The 22,530-nt window shown below is 40.1% G+C and overlaps 4 protein-coding genes across 4 annotated transcripts; all 4 read right to left on the bottom strand.

Annotated features, from left to right (window-relative positions):
* Positions 1-462: 462 nt before the first annotated feature.
* On the bottom strand, positions 463-3,834 carry LOC144253665 (protocadherin alpha-8-like). Its single transcript, XM_077796203.1, has 2 exons — positions 1,438-3,834; positions 463-468 (listed from the first exon to the last, which is right to left on the bottom strand). Exons 1-2 carry the CDS (start codon positions 3,832-3,834, stop codon positions 463-465), a joined length of 2,403 nt encoding a protein of 800 aa, XP_077652329.1.
* Positions 3,835-6,506: 2,672 nt separating this feature from the next.
* On the bottom strand, positions 6,507-8,894 carry LOC144253658 (protocadherin alpha-7-like). The gene has a single exon (XM_077796157.1). It carries the CDS (start codon positions 8,892-8,894, stop codon positions 6,507-6,509), a length of 2,388 nt encoding a protein of 795 aa, XP_077652283.1.
* A 4,008-nt stretch (positions 8,895-12,902) lies between these two features.
* LOC144253654 (protocadherin alpha-6-like) lies at positions 12,903-15,410 on the bottom strand. The gene has a single exon (XM_077796125.1). It carries the CDS (start codon positions 15,408-15,410, stop codon positions 12,903-12,905), a length of 2,508 nt encoding a protein of 835 aa, XP_077652251.1.
* Positions 15,411-19,671: 4,261 nt separating this feature from the next.
* On the bottom strand, positions 19,672-22,059 carry LOC113179757 (protocadherin alpha-5-like). Its single transcript, XM_026384492.2, has one exon. The coding sequence runs from the start codon at positions 22,057-22,059 to the stop codon at positions 19,672-19,674; it is 2,388 nt and encodes a 795-aa protein (XP_026240277.2).
* Between the last annotated feature and the right edge of the window lie 471 nt (positions 22,060-22,530).

The raw sequence follows: 22,530 nt of genomic DNA, 5'->3' as shown, positions 1-22,530 counted from the left end.
TGGCACAAAATAAGTTCTAGGTGATAGAATTCATATTTATTATGCATAAATGTAAAACCATGTACGGATAAAAAAAATTTTACCATAAGCCATAAAAACAAAACATTCTAGAGGGGATAATTAATCCAGGAAGCTCCAGAATCCACCATATGTAACAACTAAGCTCTAATGACTTTCAACTTAAGAAACAGAAAATAGCTAAAAGCAGTACTGCACATAGAATAGAAAGTGAATACTGCTAAAATACAAGAAATAAGTTTAGGTTCCTTCTTTGTAAAAAGCATGCCCATCAAATACAATGCAAATATCAATTAGAGAGTTGGATAAACAAAGAACTAAAATGACTGAAATGACAAGTTGTCAAATGCTACGCTCGATGGTAGAAAAGAAACTTGCTTCTGGTGGAAAGGAAAATTACTTTTGTAAAATGAAGTAAATATTTAGAAGGAGAATTCAGTAAAATTATACCTGAGAACAAAGAAGACATAGAATAGAAATTGTAAGAGTAAGATCACTTTTATAAAGGAAAATACCCATAAATTCATAAGTAAGTGATAAATAAGCAAATTAAGAAGTATGTTTATAACATAAGAACTTAGAATCCCAGAAACCTTTCATTCACTTTCATCAAGTTCCATTAATCTCTCCAAAGGAATATGGTCAAAATATAATGGATATTTAATATCAAGGTAGGCCAAAAAGTCACAAGAAGCACAGAAAAACAGACACAACCAACTACAAGAACAAGAAGCTTAAAAGAACTGTTCTGGGGTTGTAGTTCAGTGGTAGAACACTAACCAACATGCTTAAGGCCTTGGAAAACTTGAAGGAGAAAAAGGAAAGAATCTTGGACTTTGAAAAATACCAAGAATTTCTACATTAACTAATGAGTTCTGATCATTCTGAAAATTTTCTGTAACAAAGATTTGAAAATCCTATATTTGGCTTGCAAGAATGAAATTATCTAGTCCAGTTTTCTGATATTTACCAGTTAAATCATATTAAACATAAGTATAATGCAAAAATTTTTGTGGTGCTATAAAAACAAGAAACTATTTAAAACATATATTTCAAAGCATAGGTTAGGAAATAAGGTTAAAAGTTCAATGCCTAATCATGAAAGCTTAAATGTTTGGGTGAGAGCATTTTATTAGAATATTATTCAGAGATTACTGGAATCGTACAAAGACTACAATTAATATTTGTACAAAAAATTATCTAATGATAATTTGAGTCTAAGGACAACTTGTGGATCCCTGGTACCAAAAGAAATTATGAGAGCCCTTAAAAATAAGGATAATTTATAGAGTATTTTTTAAAACTAAAAAAAAGTTTCAATTTTGATTGCATCATATGCAGAAAAGTGAAATAAACTTAAAAGTAATTATAAAATTACCACGAATACAATTGAAAATTTCTAAATAGATAGGTACTTACTTGAATACAATGATCAACATTTAAATCTTGCTGTTCACGCACATCCACTGATTCTGGACATTGTGGAAGACAGGGGCTGAAGGCCATGAGGTCGGTCTTGGGTGGGACCTCCCCAGAGCACACCATCTGTCTCCTCTTTTGTGAATAAGACCAGCTTCCCACCGCACTGGAGCACACCAGTGTGGGCTTCCCAGACGCGCACTTGTCCTGGGCGGTCCCCGAGGAGCACCTCAGCATGGTGTACAGAAGCAGCGTGAGCACCAACAGACTGGACACAGCGCAGATAGCAATGACCAGGTACACGTTCACACCCACCAGTGCTGTTTCCTGACCTGCAGCACCCGCTAAAGCCCTATAAGAGGTTTTTGGAGCTTGCCAGCTTTCCACCAGAGAGATCAGCACTGTGGCAGTGGCAGTCAGCGATGGCTCTCCATGGTCCTTCACCAAGACCAGTAGACTCTGGCGTGCAGCATCTGCCTCATTCAGGGCACGTGTGGTACTGATCTCACCAGTGTACAGCCCTACACGGAATGGACTGCGTGTTCCACCTACCACTGGCAGCAGCTCATACGACAGCCATGCATTGTACCCAGAGTCAGCATCCACTGCTCGCACCTTTGCCACCACGTGGCCCACACCAACTGACCACTGCACTAATTCATTCACTGAGCCACTTGCTCCTTGTGTCCAAGGTCCCAGAAGTGATGGTGCATTGTCATTCTCGTCTAGCACAAATACTTGCAGAGTCACATTGCTGCCCAAGGGCGGCACCCCAGAGTCCCTCGCGCTCACCTGGAACTGAAGCAGCTCCAACTCCTCATGGTCCAGAGGTTGCAGCGCATACACCTTGCCGCTCTCCGCATGCACTGACACGTAGCTCGACAGCGCACGCTCGCCCACCCGACGTTCCACCAGAGAGAAGGACACTCGTGCGTTCTCCTGAGCGTCTGTATCATGCGCAGACACCGTGAAGATGTGGCAGCCTGGCGGGTTGTTCTCCTTCACGAACACCGTGTACTCCGGCTGCACAAACACTGGCGCATTGTCGTTCACATCTGCCACCTCCACCAACAAGCTGGCAGTGGCCCACAGCGAAGGCGAGCCCCCATCCCTCGCAGTCACCACCAAATCATACTCAGATATGCTCTCGCGGTCCAAGGCGCTATCCAATACCAGCGAGTAGTAATTCTTGAAAGTTGACATCAGCTTGAAGGGGACTTGAGGAGTCAGGGAACAGGTCACCTGTCCATTGGCTCCAGAGTCACGGTCTGACACGCTGATCAGGGCAATGACGGTACCGAATTGAGCGTCCTCCCGGACAGGCAAGGATAAGGACGTCATTGCAATCTGAGGAACATTATCATTTTCATCCAAAACTTTCACTAAAACGGTGCAATGACCCGCCATTGGAGGGTGGCCTTTGTCTGTCGCGTCAATGCGGAGTTTGTATAAACTTACTTGTTCAAAATCCAAATTCCCTTGAATTGTTATTTCTCCAGTGTTTGCATCTAGACTAAACTGGTCAGTAACCATGGGTGGAACAAGACTATTAAAAGAGTAGGAAATTGCCCCGTTCGTTCCTTCATCCCGATCAGAAGCATTCAGTCTCACAACTGTAGTTCCTTTGTCTGAGTTTTCGAAGAGTCTCACTTCATATTCAGACCTTTCGAAACTAGGAGCATTATCGTTCACGTCCAGCACAGTGACCAGCAGCTGAACAGAGCCCGTGAGCTCAGGTTTGCCTCCATCGGTGGCTATCAGGAGTAAATTGTGTTCAGGAGCATCCTCTCTGTCCAAGAATTTTCTTAATATTAGCTCAACCTGTTTATTCTCCTCGTTCTTTAAATTCACGCTTAGCATGAAATAATCATTAGAGTTAAGCTTGTAGGTTAAAGCCGAGTTAGCTCCAATATCTGCATCCGACGCGCCCTCTAGTGGGAACCGAGAGTCAAGTGGCCTGGATTCTGAAACAAACAGCTTTTGTTCCGTTACTGGGAATACAGGAGGGTTGTCGTTAATGTCCTTCACTTCCACCTCCACATGGAAAACCTGAAGCGGTCTGTCCACGATCACCTCCAGGTGGATGCTACATTCCGCGCTCCGCCCGCACAGTTCCTCCCGGTCGATCCGAGAATTTACAAACAAAATGCCATTCTGCAGATTTACCTCCAGAAGGTCTGCGCGGTCCTTGGGCACCACCCGAAACAGGCGCGGCACCAACTCTTCCAGTTCCAGCCCCAGGTCCTGGGCGATGCGGCCCACGAAGGTGCCGTGTTTGGCCTCCTCGGGGACCGAGTAGTGAATCTGTCTACTATTCGTATCCTTCCAGACCGAGAGAAGCAGAATCAAGAGAAGCAGATGCCCGGATTCCGGGTTTCCTCGCCAGGAAAATACCATGTCAAGTACTCGTTTTGTTCCTATCAGAAAATATTGTCCGGATATAAAGATGAACTATTGTATTATCTGGATGCTTCTAGTCCAATTTCGCTGCATCTGCGATTGTTTGGTTTTGAAAGACGGATACTGCTACAGGAACGTCTCTGGATCTTGTCTAGACAGAATTTGTCAGACAGCGACATCATGCGGCTCCAAAGGGTAATGTTTTCATTATTGAATTCACTCCTCAATAATTGTTCTTTTATGCAATAAATATTTTATTTTATCAAATTTAATATAGACCCTTATCCTTATTAATTTTAAGTGTGTTTATGCCATATGAATTTTTACATTAAGTTGGTTTTAGCAGGAATCTCTTTCCTCATAAGGCAATACTTTTTCTCAATATTTACAATATTGGCAGGTATTAGTTTTATGTTCAAGCATAATCGTTGTAAGCCATAAATAATGTATAGTGACATATGTATAAGAACTATAAACTATCTTACACATTTTTTGTGGAAGCATTGTGTTTATGTATATCTGGCCACCAGGATATATTAAACAAGGTGATCATATAATTCTAACTTTTCTTTATTTCATCTTATCAACTGGCAAATTATTGCTAAGTTTCTGTTTTACTTCATTCTATGAATATTAAATTTCCTAATTTTCACTTATTAGTACAAGAAAAATTCAAGTGTACATTCTTTATAATATTTAATATATCTGTAGCTTGCTTAAGTAGACCTTTCACTTAAACCATTTTGCTTCACAGATTTTTTTGCCAACATAAATACCCTGTGCAAATACTGGCACATTGTCGTTCACATCTGCCATCTTCGCCCATAGAGAAAGTGAACCCCCATCCACCAACAAGCATTTTCCACCAACAAGAAAAAAAATAATCTGCCAAGGGTTGTAGCACACACCTGTAATCACAATGGTTTCAGGAAGCTGAAGCAGGAGAATTGGGAGTTCAAAGTCCACCTCAGCAATTTATCCAGCCCTAAGCATCATAGTAAGACCCTGTCTCAAAAAAAATTTTTTAAAAGGGGCTGGGAATGTGGCTCAGTGATTAAGTGTCCCTGAGTTCAATCCTTAGTACCCCCCAAAAAAAATCCATAACATTGAACATAAGTAAAAGAGTTTAAATTTCTAAAAAGAAATTTGTCTCAAAAAAATAATGATGGTTGGTGACAGGTTGGGGTGATGAATAAGATCCTCTATCAACTTCTATTACTTCCCAAAATAGGACTACTTACTTTTTAAATAAAATACCAGGAAGATTTTTTTAAGTCTACATGTATTCCAGGCATAGTGATACAATTGTACTATAATCCCTGTGACTCAGGAGAATGGGACAGGAGGATCACAATTTCTAAGCCAGTCAGGGGAACTTAGCTAAACTCTGTTTCAAAATATAAAATAAAAAGGGCTGGGAAGAGAGCTCAGCAGTAGAGCAGTAGCTCAGCAGTAGAACAATCCCTGGGTTCAATCCGAAGTACCCTAAAATAAATAGCTACATAAATACTTTTAAGAATAAAAGAAATAAAAGTAAAACAATTACAATTGTCATTATTAAAAGTCTACAATATTTATAGATGTGATCAAAAATTGATTCTTCTATCAACAAAAGCAGAAAATTTGATCTGCTTATTGTGAATGACAATTTACTGCTTGATGACAAATAATTCTATTGATTTTCAGACATTATCTTGAGTTGATATACCTCTACCTTTAATTATATTGAAAACAAAAAAATTCCAAGATATTCTAAAACTGAATGTTAGCATTAATAACTAACCAAAATATTATTTGTGAGTTTTCAAATTAATGTGAGCTTAGAAAATTAAGATATTATTCCACAAATCTCCATAAAATAATTTAATAAATAAATCATGATATATTCATATAATAAAATGAGATACAGATTTTTTAAATGAAAAATCAACTATAAACAATATATTAAAGAAGAAAATTATGAAGGGCAAAAGAGTAAGTGGCAGACTGACCTGGGAATATACAAAAAATCTGGAACCACTTTAGTAATTCAGAGAGATAAAATGAATGGATTAGTGTTTGAAGTGGCTACTTCCACTACTTTTGGAATTCAGTTTCTTAAAGTTTTGATTATGAGCATATATTCCATACAAATAAGGAAGAGTATACTATTTAACTGTATCTTAAATGTATCTTAAACTGTATCATTTAATTCATCTTCTACATGGCAAATGCATTTTTACAAAGTAAATTACAAAGAAGCCAGTACTACACAACTGCTTGCAGAAAAAATAAACTGGTGTAATTAGAAGTTAAAATAATCCAACTTTAGACTAAATATAAAAGGCAAAATTAAACAGATGATATAGAAACGTGTTTTATTATGGTAAGTATAACACAAAAAATAAATAATATGTCAATATATATATACCAAAATCCAATACTTAAAACATTTATAAACATTGATGGGGCTCACCATAGAGGTGAGTGAGCATGCCCCAGGAAAGCCTGGATTCCATTCTCATCATCAAGTCAAAAAAGTTAATTACAAACTGTGGATATGTAAATGACTTTGGAAATCCACCATTTAAAAGAGGATGGTGAATCCATAATTTCAATTAGCAAAATACAAAAAAAAACAGTAAAATGAACGGTTGATTTTAACAAGAAAAATAAGGCAATACTTTTTCTCAATTAAATTGTTGGAAAAAATTAAGACTCACGTTTTCTGTAGAGGTAGGAGCCTGAGGCAAACTAGGGCTGAAGGCCATGAGATCAGCCTTGGGTGGCACCTCTCCAGAGCACACCCTCTGCCTTCTCTGCTGGGAGTAGGACCAGCTCCCCACAGCACTGGAACACACCAGCGTGGGCTTCACAGGACCACACGTGCCTTGGGTGGGCGACGCGGAGCACCGAAACGCCAAGTACAGCACCGCGGTGAGCACCAACAGGCTGGACACCATGCAGATGGCTATAATCAGGTACACATTGACATCCACCAGAGCAGCGTCCTGGCCAGCGGCACCTGCCAGCGCCCTGGAAGAGGCCTGGGGCGCCTGGCCGCTCTCCACAAGAGACAGGAGCACTGTGGCGGTGGAGGTCAGGGCAGGTTCGCCATGGTCCATCACCAGCACTAGCAAGCTCTGGCGTGGCATATCCATCTCATCCAAGGAGCGTGTCGTACTGATCTCGCCAGTATAGAGCCCCACGCGAAACGGACTACGCGTGACACCGGCCACATGCAGAAGTTCATAAGACAGCCAGGCATTGTAGCCAGAGTCTGCGTCCACCGCCCGCACTTTCGCCACCACGTGGCCCGCACCAACTGACCGCGACACCAGCTCGCTCACAGTGCCGCCTGCTCCTTGTTGCCAAGGTCCCAGCAGTGCTGGCGCATTGTCATTTTCATCCAGCACGAACACTTGCAGAGTCACATTGCTGCCCAGGGGCGGTACGCCAGCATCGCGCGCGCTCACCTGGAACTGCAGCAGCTCCAGCTCTTCGTGGTCCAGAGATTGCAGGGCATACACTTTGCCGCTTTCCGCGTGCACTGACACATAGCTCGACAGAGCGCGCTCGCCCACCCGACGCTCCACCAGAGAGTAGGACACCAGGGCATTCTCCTGCGCGTCCGCGTCATGCGCAGACACCGTGAAGATGTGGCAGCCGGGCGGGTTGTTCTCCTTCACGAACACCGTGTACTCAGACTGAGCGAACACTGGCGCATTGTCGTTCACGTCAGCCACCTCCACCAACAAGCTGGCAGTGGTCCACAGCGAAGGTGAACCTCCATCCCTGGCGGTCACCACCACTTTATAGTCAGATACGGTCTCGCGGTCTAAGGCACTGTCCAACACCAACGAATAGTAATTCTTGAAAGTGGACACTAGCTTGAAGGGGACATGAGGCATCAGAGAGCAGGTCACTTGTCCATTGGTACCAGAATCGCGATCAAACACACTAATCAAGGTGATGACTGTGCCAGGTAGGGTATCCTCAGAGATGGGAAGAGACAGGGAAGTGACAGTCAACTCTGGAGCATTGTCATTAGTGTCCACCACTTCCACAAGAACTGTACAGTGACCAGCCAGTGGTAGGGAACCTTTATCAATTGCCTCTACTTGAATTTTGTAAGTTTTGCTTTCTTCAAAATCAATACGTCCTATCACTGTGATTGCCCCACTCACAGCATCTATGTGGAACTTGGATTTTATATCTGGAGAAACATCACTGGAGAATGAGTAAGCAATATCTCCATTCACTCCTTCGTCTAAATCTGAGGCATTGGTGTTAATTACCAGCGTTCCTATAGGAACATTTTCTGGTAATCTCACTGTATAGAGTGTCCTGTCGAATACTGGGGCATTGTCATTGGCATCCAGCACTGTGATGAATAACTGAACGGTGCCAGTCAGCTCGGGTTTGCCTCCGTCGGTAGCAGTGAGCAATAGGTAAAGCTCTGGAGCTTCTTCGCGGTCCAAAGGTTTTCGTAACACAAGTCCAAGAGGTTTTACCTGCTCGTGGCTGGGTGGTACATCCAGTGAGAAATACTCATTGGGGCTCAGTCTGTAAGTCAGCACAGCATTGGCTCCGACATCTGCATCCGAGGCGCCCTCTAGTGGAAACCGAGAGTCAAGCGGCCTGGATTCTGCTATAAACAGATTCTTTTGTGTGGCTGGGAACACCGGGGGGTTGTCGTTAATGTCCTTCACTTCCACCTCCACATGGAAAACCTGCAGCGGTCTGTCCACGATCACCTCCAGGTGGATGCTACACTCTGCGCTCCGCCCGCACAGCTCCTCCCGGTCGATCCGAGAATTTACAAACAAAATGCCATTCTGCAGATTTACCTCCAGAAGGTCTCCAGGGCTCTTGGAAGCCACCCGGAAAAGGCGAGGCAGCAGCTCCCTCAGTTGCAATTCAAGATCCTGGGCGATGCGGCCCACGAAAGTGCCGTGTTTTGCCTCCTCCGGGACCGAGTAATGGAGCTGGCTGCTCCCCTCCTCCCAGGCTGCTAGAATTACCATAAACAGAAGTAGTTGTCGGCTCTCCTTGTTGCATCCACTCAGGTCCACCATTTCAAATTATTGACTTTTATTCCCATCAGAGAGACTTGCTTCAAAATTTAGAAGAATCTTAATATAACTTCATTCCACTCCTTATATGCTGGCCATTGTTTTGCATCCAAAGAGTGAAACAGCAGAACGTCTTTCCAATGAATAAAGGATGACTTGGTGAATAGGAGAGCAATTCACGGTTTAGAGCGACATCATGTGGCCCAAATTGTAAGTAGGAATTATAAAATTTAGCTTTTTACTAATAAAATTAAAAGTGTATTTCAAACGCTGAATATTTTCCTTCATTGTGTTAAAATGTGAAACAATATTTTTCATGCTTCTTGGAGTTATAATTATGTATGTTTAATGAGACCATAATTGTAGCTTTTGAATATTTGGTAGCACCATAATGGCTTTTATGCCTTAGAAGAATTTTTATCAACAGTTTTTAAATAAAGATAAATATAAGTGAAAAATAATGCTAATCATTTAAATAACACTAAATTTAAATTCATTTGGTTCAGGAAACTTAATATTCTTAGATTTAATATAACCTGTTAAGAAAACTCTATTGCAATCTGGGGATTTAGTGTTTGAAGTATGTACTAATGGTAGGAAATTTAGGCTTTTTCTCTAAGGAGGTAAGGAGTATGTGAATGACTTAGATAATTTTCTTATTAAAATAAGCTATTACAAGATTTTTTAAATATATGAAGATAAGAATTTGTATTTGGGTAAGTTTTGAGGAACAAGTATTCTGAATTTCTCCTTTTTTCAGAATTTACATATTCTGATGTAGGAATTCATATTTGTTTACTCTTTCCATCCTTTCTAAACCTTGTGTTTTATGATTACATGCCTTTATTATCATCTCCAATATGATTTGCAGTATTTCTTTCAATGTGTAAACATTTCATTAACTAAATATTTATGCTAATCTGCCATGTGACCAGCAATTGCTTTCAGTCAAGGCTTTTTAGATCTGCTTAGTAATGTTACTTTTCTCAAATGTTTCACCCTGTTCCCAAATGCAGGTAAAATAATCACATTTTTCTTTTAACGCTTTCCATGTTTGTTGTCTTCCTAAATGAGTTTCTAATGATTGCTGCTTTCCTTGACTATTGCCAAAGCATTTTATTGTGTAACCTTTTCCATCTCAACCTCATTCACCCTCACCAGATACTTACAGTAATATTCCTGAAACACCTTTATTACTATTGCTTCACACTTTCTGATGACTTTCCAAATGATTCTCAAAGAAAGTAAAAATTTCTGTCCAGTTACTCAAAGAGATGTGTGTGTGTGTGTGTGTGTGTGTGTGTGTGTGTGTGTGTGTGGTGTTGGGGATTGAACCCATGGCTTTGTGCCTGCAAGGCAAGCTATATCTCCAGCCCTCAAGAGATTTTTCTCACATTAATTTTCTTGCCTTATTTCATACTCTCTTGTGAGAATCATATACTTTAACCAAAGTGGATAATTCCCTGATTTCAGAAATATTTGGAATTTTCTGTGCACTCATTTAAATTTTTCTCTTCCTAAGAACACCAATTATTCTCAATATTCTTAAAATCACTAATATCATCATGACTCTGGAAGATTCACCTCAACTTAGGGAAATAGGCAGAGTTTTCTGGTCAATTCTAATTATACTATGATTTATCTTTCTTCTACCTCTTACAATATTCTGAATTTTATTAGTCATGTTTATGTATGACACGTCTTTATTGTTCTATGAAATTCTAGAAGCCAGGGATTGGGTTTTGACTCAGTGGTTCTTGGCAGGCACAGTATTATAGAGACTGCATAGAAACTTTTTAGAAATGTTTACTCAGTAGCAATGATTGTGGTTCTTCTCTAATTCCTAAGAAAGCAAACTGTTTTAAGGTTGCTAGATACAATCATCTACACAAATTTTGCTTTTTATTGATTAGTGTAAAAAGCACTGATTTTGCTGCTCTTAACTAGGGGAGATTTGGAGGTTTTTTTTCTTTTTTGCTCTTTAGTGCAAAATAAGTGTTTAAAATCATTATATAATCATTTTTAAAAACTCAGAGCAGGACATGCTGAGGTATGATTTGTCACCCCCAACTACTCCAGAGAATGAGGATCATAAATTCAATCCCAGCCTAACACATCTTGATCCAGTCTCAAACAAATAAACAACAACAAAAAACCCCCAGAAAACTCAATAGTTTCTTTCATTAAATATTAGAATTGAGCACACAGCAGGGAGAACAAACCCTAATTCATTCCTTTAATGAAACTTGAACAATTTTAAAATGTGGGAAAATATTTCATTCAGGTTTATGAAGGTCTGGTATTTCCTAAAAAACATGAACAACAGAAAATCCTAAAATAATCTTCAGGAAATCACTGAGGGTTCAGCATCTTAAATATCTCAATTCAATTTGTATCTTTTAAAACTGATATCATTTTCTTCAATGTAACACATGACACTCAAAATGATAGATATATCTCTGATTTGGCAATTATGACCACCCTATGAATACCATAACAAATATCTTTACACCAAGTAAAATGATACGGAATTCATAATAACAGCTTTCTGACATAAAAGCTTTTATTTCCCTTTCAGAATAATAATTACTAAATTTAATTAAGCATTTACGACTTGATAAACACTGTTACAAATACCATATACTTACCAACTTGCTAAATCATTACAACAATTCCCTCTTATTCTTTTGTAAGTAGGAAACTGAGATCCAAAAGAATAATCTATCCAATGTTGCACAACATAAAAATGGTAGTGGTGAAATTTAGGCAAGGGAAAAGAGTATCACTGCTCAATATATTGAGTCACTTCTCTTTGCTGCCTCTCATATAAAGAAATAATGAGTAGTTTAAATAATTATATAGAAACATAGTAAAAGAATTATACTTAGTGAACCCTACCAAATGAAATTCACAAATAAGATAATTGCAAAGTCACAGGAATGCAGTTTTTTTATTTTGTTGTTGTTTATTGAGATTTTTTTTGTGTGTTTTTTTTTTCTTTTTGTTTGTTTTTTCAGGATTTGAACCCAGGGTCTTTCCTGTGTGAGCTAGGTACTCTACCACTGAGCCATACCCCAGGAATGCAGATCTTGTATTAATACACTCTGGTCAAAGTCTAAACTCACTGAAATTACTATTTATACAGTATTTGTATCATTAATAAACTGAGTAATAACCATGGGCTAAATAACATTATTGAAGTATGAAACCTCTTCATTCACTCCTTCATATCCATCACAGGTATGCAATCTGATAACCACTGTTTTGTATTTTATCCCTAAATGAGCAACATTTGATGCCTCTTGGAATCAAAATGGCCTGTGAGACAACATGTAAAATAATATATAATGGGTAGAATTCTGGCACAAAATAGATAAATTGAAAGTGTTATGTAATAAAAGTTAGCAGCAGAGGATAATTTAAAATGGAAAATGCAGGGAAGGGGATTTAGTGGTACAGCATTAACCTAGCATGCAGAAGGCCCCAAGTTAGACACCCAACACCAAAAATACAAACAAAAACAGCCAGAAGGGGATGGGGTTGTGGCTCAGCAGTAGCACACTTGCCTAGCATGCGTGAGGCACTGGGTTAGATTCTCAGCACCACACACAAATAAGTGAAAATACAAGTCCATCAACAACTAAAAAATATTTTTAAAAAAACACCCAGAAAGTATAAAACATAAGTGACATAATGATGTTGAGATTTCAATGTTTGATCAAAGTAAAAACATATTCAAAATAACTTTCCTGAAGTTTAAATCCAAAAAGGTAAAATCCTAGGAAATCAACCACAAAAAAAGGGAAAATGATATAGAAAATGACATATCAAATAAAATTTTGATTTTGAGAAAAAAAAATCACGAGATTCACAATATGGTAAATACCTAATCCCACTCACCACTAAAACTAAAAACAAACCAATGAGATTGTAATAAGAAAAGAATAAAAAGATATAAATATAGTAAAGTGAATCAAAATTTTAAGAATAAAAAATGTAAAACCTAGGCTTTCAGAAAATACTTATAAATTTAAAAAAAACACATATTAAACAGTAATTATGAAAATTTAGACTTACTCTGGCACAATGATCTTCATTCAAATCGTGGCTGTCACCTATGTCCGCCCCAACTGGACAAGGTGGAAGGCTGGGGCTGAAGGCTATGAGGTCGGTTTTGGGCAGGCTTTCTCCAGAACACACCCTCTGCCTCCTCTGCTGGGAGTAAGACCAGCTCCCCACTGCACTAGAAGACACTAGCGTGGGCTTCCCAGAAACGCACACGCCCTTGGTGGGCGGAGCTGCGCACCGCAGGGCGGTGTACAGCAGCAGCGTGAGCACTAATAGGCTGGACACCGCGCAGATGGCGATAATCAGGTACACATTGACGTCCATCAGCACCACCTCCTGGCCTGCTACGCCCACGGACGCCAAAGAGGAGACCTTTGACGCCTGGCTGCTCTCCACCAGAGACACCAATATCGTGGCTGTGGCGGTCAAAGCCGGCTCGCCATGGTCCTTCACCAACACCAGTAGCCCCTGGCGTGGCGCGTCCGATTCATCCAAAGCGCGCGTGGTGCTGATCTCCCCAGTGTACAACCCTACGCGGAACGGACTGCGGGCTACACCCGCCGCCATCAGAAGCTCATAAGACAACCACGCATTGTAGCCAGAGTCTGCATCTACCGCGCGCACTTTCGCCACCACGTGGCCCACGCCAATGGATCGCGACACCAGCTCGCTAACAGCAGTGCTTGCTCCTTGTTGCCAAGGTCCCAGCAGTGCTGGTGCATTGTCATTCTCATCCAGCACGAACACTTGCAGAGTCACATTGCTGTCCAGGGGCGGTACGCCAGCGTCCCGCGCTCTCACTTGAAACTGCAGCAGCTCCAGCTCCTCATGGTCCAAAGGCTGCAGAGCATACACTTTGCCGCTTTCCGCATGCACTGACACGTAGCTCGACAGCGCACGCTCACCCACCCGACGCTCCACCAGTGAATATAAGACCCGCGCGTTTTCCTGCGCGTCCGCGTCATGCGCATACACCGTGAAGATGTGGCAGCCTGGCGGGTTGTTCTCCTTCACGAACACCGTGTACTCTGGCTGCGCAAACACTGGCGCATTGTCGTTCACATCTGCCACCTCCACCAACAAGCTGGCAGTGGCCCACAGCGAAGGCGAGCCCCCATCCCTCGCAGTCACCACCAAATCATACTCAGATATGCTCTCGCGGTCCAAGGCGCTATCCAATACCAGCGAGTAGTAATTCTTGAAAGTTGACATCAGCTTGAAGGGGACTTGAGGAGTCAGGGAACAGGTCACCTGTCCATTGGCTCCAGAGTCACGGTCTGACACGCTGATCAGGGCAATGACGGTACCGAATTGAGCGTCCTCCCGGACAGGCAAGGATAAGGACGTCATTGCAATCTGAGGAACATTATCATTTTCATCCAAAACTTTCACTAAAACGGTGCAATGACCCGCCATTGGAGGGTGGCCTTTGTCTGTCGCGTCAATGCGGAGTTTGTATAAACTTACTTGTTCAAAATCCAAATTCCCTTGAATTGTTATTTCTCCAGTGTTTGCATCTAGACTAAACTGGTCAGTAACCATGGGTGGAACAAGACTATTAAAAGAGTAGGAAATTGCCCCGTTCGTTCCTTCATCCCGATCAGAAGCATTCAGTCTCACAACTGTAGTTCCTTTGTCTGAGTTTTCGAAGAGTCTCACTTCATATTCAGACCTTTCGAAACTAGGAGCATTATCGTTCACGTCCAGCACAGTGACCAGCAGCTGAACAGAGCCCGTGAGCTCAGGTTTGCCTCCATCGGTGGCTATCAGGAGTAAATTATGTTCAGGAGCATCCTCTCTGTCCAAGGATTTTCTTATCACGAGTCCAATTTGTTTATTTTCATCACTGTTTGATTTAGCGTTTAATGCAAAGTATTCGCTGGAACTGAGTTTATAGTTTAAGATGGAATTTGATCCAACATCTGCATCTGATGCGCCCTCCAGTGGAAACAGAGAATCTGGCAGCCTAGATTCATAAATCAGCACTCTTTGTTCCTTTACCGGGAACACCGGGGGGTTGTCGTTAATGTCCCTCACTTCCACCTCCACATGGAAAACCTGCAGCGGTCTGTCCACGATCACCTCCAGGTGGATGCTACACTCTGCACTCCGCCCGCACAGCTCCTCCCGGTCGATCCGAGAATTCACAAACAAAATGCCATTCTGCAGATTTACCTCCAGAAGATCCCCGTGGTCCTTGGACGCCACCCGAAATAGGCGCGGCACCAGGTCTTCCAGTTCCAACCCCAGGTCCTGGGCGATGCGGCCTACGAAGGTGCCGTGTTTGGACTCTTCGGGGACGGTGTAATGGAGGTGGCCGCTCCCCGCCTCCCAGGCTATGAGGAGAATAAAGGAGAGCAGCAGACATCGCATTCCCAGTCTGCCTTCAGTGGTAAAATCCATGTCAAATATTTCTTGTGTTAATTCCATTAGAAGATATCTTCTGAGCATAAAAATGAAATGCTGAATGTTTCCAAGTCTATTAATTCAATTCTTCTGAGTCCGCCATCATTCAGCAGTCTTGTAAAGAAGTAATAGGACGAATGGGTTTTGTATATTGGCTACTTGTAATTTCGTGGTAGACAGCGACATCATGCGGTTCCAAAGAGTAAGAAATGGATTCATTCAATGGATTAAAGTATCATTCTTTGGTAATTCCTATCTATATGTACACATAGATATATATAATATACATAAACTGAGAATATCAAAGAATGCTAGTATATATATTTTTATTTACCTTACTTTGAAAGTAAATCCTTGTCTTTATTATTTTCAAAGTCATTGTCATCTTTCCTGACTTCTATTATTAGAGGAAAGTCTCTATTCATAGAAATACAAATTTTCTTCCAAAAATTTAAACATTTACTTTAAAAATTTTAAATTTGATGCCAACTAGTCTTGGAAAGTTAGAAGTGTGGAAGGATAAGAAACTTGCCCATGTATGGCTGTCACAAAACATAGTGATGTTATTAATATATACATACATATACATGTATTATATATTGCTCTAGGGAAATAATATAATTTAAAATTACCTAATTTTGTCTAAAAATTTAAAACCTCATAGATCATTGATGTCCATTCTTTCTTTGTACCATAAATATCTATAATCTTAAGGTTCTTTTATATAATAATAGAAGGTGAAATTTTAGTTAACATTCTTTATGACATTTCTTAATTTCTGTGCAGCTTATATTACTCCTCCCACTTAAAATATTTTCATTCCATATATTTCAACACCTCAAATTCTAATGTGAATTTTACCCAGTATATTTTTCTACTCTTGATTCTTCCATTGTCCAGAATGAGCTCATCCTTTTCTCTGAACCTCAGCCTCCTGGTATATCTTCTAAATGTTCTTTCTCATCCTCTTTCATGCTTCATCTTTCTAGGGTATTCCTAAGCCCACATCTTCATCTTTCCTTTCTGTTTTTGATTGTCACTTTCACCCATACATGCTGACTTCTTGAATACAATCTGTTTAATGTGGAAGAATGACTAGTCATTAATAACCCCCAAATTCAAATCTTCAAAATTCACATTTTTTTCGGAGCATAGTTACACATACCTGTAATCCCTGTGACTTGGGAGGCTGAGGCGGGAGGATTGCAAGTTCAAAATCAGCTTCAGTAACTCAGTGAATCCCTAACTTAGCAAGACTCAGTTTTAAATTTTTTTTAAAAAAGTCAAAAGGGGCTGGGAATGTAGCTCAGTGGTAAAGTATCCCTGGGTTCAATTTCTAATACCAAACAAATTAATTAATAATTCATATTTTTAATACTACTAGGCATTGAACACAGGGCCTTTTGCAAGCTGGGCAAGCACTCTACCACTGAACTATATCCCTAACTCCATGCTTTTTTTTTATAATGGTATACACATTATCTATGTTATCCATGGTAACTTATTATTACTTCTTCCCCTTTACCAGGCTTATTCAAAAATCTGCCCACAGTCCACCTCACTTTCACATACACCATATCTATGTGAACGAAGTACAACTCTTCATTGAATTTTACTGAACCTAGAAATGCTAAGACATGTGAATCACTTCAAGGTGACCTATGTTGTGATCATAACCCAATATTTCAAGAATTACTTTCAATTATTCTCCAATATGAATTGTATTTTGCAGACGGTATAGAACACTTGCACTTCCTCTTCCTCAATACAGACTTTGGTCAAGGCAACTTTGTTAACATCTCTATCATTACCTGTAATAATGTTGTCATATATTAAAATCAAGCCCAAATATCATCTTCACCATTAATTCATTTAATGTCATCAAGTGAAGGTGATTTAATTCCTTTTTCAAAGAAGAAAATTAGAGTCACCAAATGCAAGTGACCATCTCCACCTTTCTCCATAATTCTTCATACATTAAGTCTCACAAGTGTAATACAAAGTTCTTCCTTCCATAAAAAATTATTAATGTAATTAATGTGGATCCATTTTGCAGTCTTTTTCACAAATTTCCTATTGCAGTTATTTTGAACAATCAAGGAGTTCATTTGCTAATCAATAAAAAACCCCAAAAGGAAAGGTTCTTTTGCTTAGGTGAAGATAGGTCTTCATAAAAATACATTGATCTGAAGTCTTCTGATTGAAGGTTTTCTCTAGTAGCCATTGTTTTTTATACACTTTGATCTCAGTTAATTGTACTTTCTACACTAAATTTCTTGTAGAAATGAAATAAAGTTAAGTATCTTACTTATCTTTCCATTGCAATTCTTAGCAATTCTCCAAAGCTTAATAATGCATAATTGGGATACCATTAATAAATATTATTGGCTCCAGGTAGAAAATTATAAATCATACTGAAATTCATTGTGTAAAATAAATTGATATGGAAAAGACAAATATTGACCTCCTGATAAACACCTTATACCTTGTCTTTATTTTGTTTATTCAAATAGTTCATTCTGGTAGAGGGAGATTATGTTAATAAAAATATTCTTAGTCAATCTTTCTATAAACAAGCAACTCCTTTCCCACACACACACACACACACACACACACACACACAGACAGAAAAATTTAATAGTGATAACATAAGCTAAAGAGTTATTTCAAAATTAACTTAATTTTTAAAATGTTGGCAGTTGTTAACAGTGGCAAGAATCCATTCTCAATTTCTAAGATTTCCCCAAAGTACCTCAAATATTAGAAATACCTATTTAGTATGGTATTAGAAAGGTATTATAAAATTAAATGCATGTGAGAATAAAAGAAATTGGCAATGCAATAAAACAGGGAACTAACATTTCAGTGTATGAAGCATGTAATAATTTCTGTTAAACCAACACTTATGCAAAAAATTAAATTATAACAAAAAAATGGAGAAACATTTCTCATTATTTAAATGAAGAGGACTGTTGTGTGTGTACATTCCAATGTACAGTTTTGTGTAAACAACTCTATTTGTAAACAACAAACTCAAGAGAGGAGTTTGCATTAGAATACATTTATTTTTTTTGTATTAGTCTAAAAATGAAAAACAGCAATAAGCACAAATTTCTAACTAAATATATTAGGAATTTTGCAACTGAAAGAGATCACAATCATTTCTCACCAATATAAATAATTTATAAATTGAAAAATATGCAAGTTTAAGGTGAATTAAATAATTGTTCCAGTAAATGTCAATGTTAAGCTTTGGGAAAATTAAATTATCATGTAAAATAATTATCATATAAACACATGAACAGTATAGAACTAGATAATAGAATGATAAATATCCTTATTTAATAAGTAATGATTACAAAGACATCTTATAAAGTGTGGGGGGGAGGAAACAATATTTTTTAAAATTTTTTTTTGCAATGCTTGGGATTGAACCCAGGGCCTTATGAATGTTGGGCAAGCTCCTTCCCACTTAACCATATCCCCAACCCAAACAAGATTAAAATTGATACTAATGTTACATTTTTAAGGGGGTAAGAATGTTTAGTGTATAAAGATTAAAAATCTATAGAAGGATAACCAAGAAATAGAAATGTGTGAAGTGCTGAAAAAGGAATATAAGGAATATTAAGAAGCTTTGTGATGAAGGTGAAAGGGAAATTATACCTGTCCTCTTTTGTATTACTAGACTTTTAGGTGATAATACATGCATCTCCTATTCAGTAGGAGACATTAACCCTAAAATTTTAAGCTGTACATAACAAATCCATAGTTAGTATCCAAAGTCAACTCTCTAGACAGAGTTGAAAGGAATACCACACAAATTGACTGACAAAAGAAAATTAAATTTTTATAGTGTAGTAAAAAAGTAATTGCAATTAAACAGAAAGGAAAAAAGCATATTTGATGGAGTGGTGTAAAAACACTTTTGTGTAGTCATAAAATGAGACATTGGAATAGATAACTCTAAAATATATGTCTTACAATATTTCCCAGAGAATAAAAATTAAAGTGTTTAAACTCTAAAATCTTTGAAAATATTATAGACATGGAAATAAGATAATTAGTGTCTATTTTAGTAAAATCACATAAAAATACTAACTACAAATCATATTAGTGCAAAAATATCTTGAATAAGCTAGAATTTTTAAATAATATAATATTAAGTATAAATTAGTATAAATATAAGAAATATAAGAAGCTGATATAATAATTACTAATTAATTATTTTGTTAATTATTTATTATTAATTTTCAAAAACTAAAGAAATTATCGAATAAAACATGCAATATATAATGTTCAAGAATTAAGAGGGAAGAATAGGGTGAATAAGACTCACATTGTCTGTAGAGTTGGGACCTTGAGGTAAGCTAGGGCTGAAAGCCATGAGGTCAGTCTTGGGCGGGCCTTCCCCAGAACACACCCTCTGCCTCCTCTGCTGTGAGTAAGACCAGCTCCCCACCGCGCTGGAGCACACCAGCGTGGGCTTTCCAGGCTTGCAGGAGCCCTCGGTGGGCGTCGCCGAGCAGCGAAATGCTGTGTACAGCAGCAGCGTGAGCACTAACAGGCTGGACACCGCGCAGATGGCTATGATCAGGTACACGTTGACATCCACCAGCGCAGCCTCCTGACTCCCTGCGCCCACAGACACCCGCGAGTAGGACTTAGGCACCTGGCCGCTCTCCACAAGAGACACCAGCACTGTGGCGGTGGTGGTCAGCGCTGGCTCTCCGTGGTCCTTCACCAGCACCAGCAGACTCTGGCGTGGCGCGTCTGCCTCGTCTAGGGAGTGCGTGGTGCTGATCTCGCCAGTGTACTGCCCTACGCGGAACGGGCTGCGCGCGACACCTACCAAAGGCAAGAGCTCGTAGGACAGCCACGCATTGTACCCCGAGTCGGCGTCCACTGCCCGCACCTTCGCCACCACGTGGCCTGCACCAACTGACCGCGGCACCAGCTCGCTAACAGCGCCGCCTGCTCCTTGTTGCCAAGGTCCCAGTAAAGCTGGCGCGTTGTCGTTCTCATCCAACACAAACAGTTGCAGAGTCACGTTGCTGCCTAGGGGAGGCACACCAGCGTCGCGCGCGCTCACTTGAAATTGCAGCAGCTCCAGCTCCTCATGGTCCAGAGGCTGCAGCACATACACCTTGCCACTCTCCGCATGCACTGACACGTAGCTCGACAGCGCACGCTCGCCCACCCGACGCTCCACCAGAGAGTAGGACACCAGCGCATTCTCCTGAGCGTCCACGTCAAGCGCGGACACCGTGAAGACGTGGTGGCCTGGCGGGTTGTTCTCCTTCACGAACACCGTGTACTCCGGCTGCGCGAACACTGGCGCATTGTCGTTCACATCTGCCACCTCCACGGACAAGCTGGCTGTGGCCCACAGCGAAGGCGAGCCCCCATCCTTCGCAGTCACCACCAGCTCATACTCGAATATGCTCTCGCGGTCCAAGGCGCTATCCAGCACCAGCGAGTAGTAATTCTTGAAAGTGGACATCAGCTTGAAGGGAACATGGGACGTCAGAGAGCAGGTCACCTGCCCATTGGAACCAGAGTCAGGGTCGGACACGCTAATCAGGGCGATGACAGTACCCAAGGGAGCGTCCTCTTTGATAGGCAGAAAGAGGGAGGTTATGGCCATCTCAGGAGAGTTATCGTTCACATCGAGGAGTTTCACTATTACTTTGCAGTGTCCTGTTAATGGGAATGTACTTCTATCTACAGCATCAATATTAATTTCATATAAGTTACAATCTTCGTAATCCAGTTCTCCCTTAACTTTTATTTCACCACTATCAGAATTGATTGAAAATTTAGATTTTACATCATCAGAAACAAGATTACTGAATAAATACATTATTTCCTTATTGCTACCTTCATCTGCATCTGAGGCGTTCAGTTTAATAACCAAAGTCTCATTCGGTGTGTTTTCCAACATTTTTACATTGTAAATGGGTTTATCAAATTCTGGGGCATTATCATTCGCATCCAATACATTGATCAATAACTGAACTGTACCTGTTAGTTCAGGTTTTCCTCCATCAGTTGCAATTAGTAATAAACGATGCTCTTGTGTTTCTTCTCTATCTAAAGGTTTCTTCAAAACTAGCTCTAAAACCTTTGTTTCTCCTTCATTTCTTTTAACATCCAAGTCAAAATATTCATTAGGATTTACTTTGTATCTCAATTCTGCATTGACTCCTATATCCAAATCAGATGCGCCCTCTACCGGAAATCGCGAATCTGGCATTCTTGATTCTAAAATATTTAATCTTTGTTCTGATCGAGAGAACCTAGGCGGGTTGTCATTAATGTCTCTCACCTCCACCTCCACATGGTAAACCTGCAGCGGTTGGTCCAGGATCACTTCCAGGTGGACGTTACACTCTGTGTTCCGCCCACACAGCTTCTCCCGGTCGATCCGAGAATTCACAAACAAAATGCCATTCTGCAAATTTACCTCCAAAAGTTCCCGGTGGTCCTTGGACGCCACACGGAACAGGCGAGGAACCAGTTCTGCCAGCTCCAGTCCCAGATCCTGGGCGATGCGGCCTACGAAGGTGCCGTGTTTTGCCTCCTCGGGGACCGAGTAATGGAGCTGGCCGCTCCCTTTCTTGCATGCTGGGAGGAGCAGCAGTGAGAGCAGCAGGCGCCAGGATCCTGGACTTCCTCTTTGGAAATATAGCATCGCAATCTCGCGATCTCGTTGCACGTCTCCAATCTCTAGTGCATCGCCACAAAATATCTTCTGGAAATTTAATCCAAATTTACTTTTTTTCCCCAATTCCCTCGCCTGTTTGATCTTTTGTAGCAGAGCCACAAATGGAAGGTCTTTTTTCCTTCCTGTTAAAAATGTACTCACTGTATGCTTTGTATGTTGGAGGAGGGAGAAAAGATTTGTCAGTGTCCAGCGACATCATGTGGATGAAAGGGTAAGTATTTTTCCGTGTTTTGCTTTATTTACCTTATGTTTGTCAAATATTTATCAAATATTACCCAATTTCAGTGACATTTTCTATGACTCTGTATATCTCCTTTCTCTAGTCAAAATATTAAAACCTAAATTGAAATGAATCAATACAAGCACATCACTAAAATATTAAAAAATCACTTCTGAAATCATGACACCCAAATCCCTACTAAAGTAATTTGCAATGTT

The sequence above is a fragment of the Urocitellus parryii genome, chromosome 1, assembly GCF_045843805.1.
Source record: "Urocitellus parryii isolate mUroPar1 chromosome 1, mUroPar1.hap1, whole genome shotgun sequence".
Classification (NCBI taxonomy): Eukaryota; Metazoa; Chordata; class Mammalia; order Rodentia; family Sciuridae; genus Urocitellus; species Urocitellus parryii.
This window is presented reverse-complemented; position numbering and strand designations above follow the sequence as displayed.

What these genes read in the sequence shown, in the direction of transcription:
- LOC144253665 (XM_077796203.1), bottom strand. Translation starts at nt 3,834, where the DNA reads ATGGTATTTTCCTGGCGAGGAAACCCGGAATCCGGGCATCTGCTTCTC.
- LOC144253658 (XM_077796157.1), bottom strand. Translation starts at nt 8,894, where the DNA reads ATGGTGGACCTGAGTGGATGCAACAAGGAGAGCCGACAACTACTTCTG.
- LOC144253654 (XM_077796125.1), bottom strand. Translation starts at nt 15,410, where the DNA reads ATGCTCAGAAGATATCTTCTAATGGAATTAACACAAGAAATATTTGAC.
- LOC113179757 (XM_026384492.2), bottom strand. Translation starts at nt 22,059, where the DNA reads ATGCTATATTTCCAAAGAGGAAGTCCAGGATCCTGGCGCCTGCTGCTC.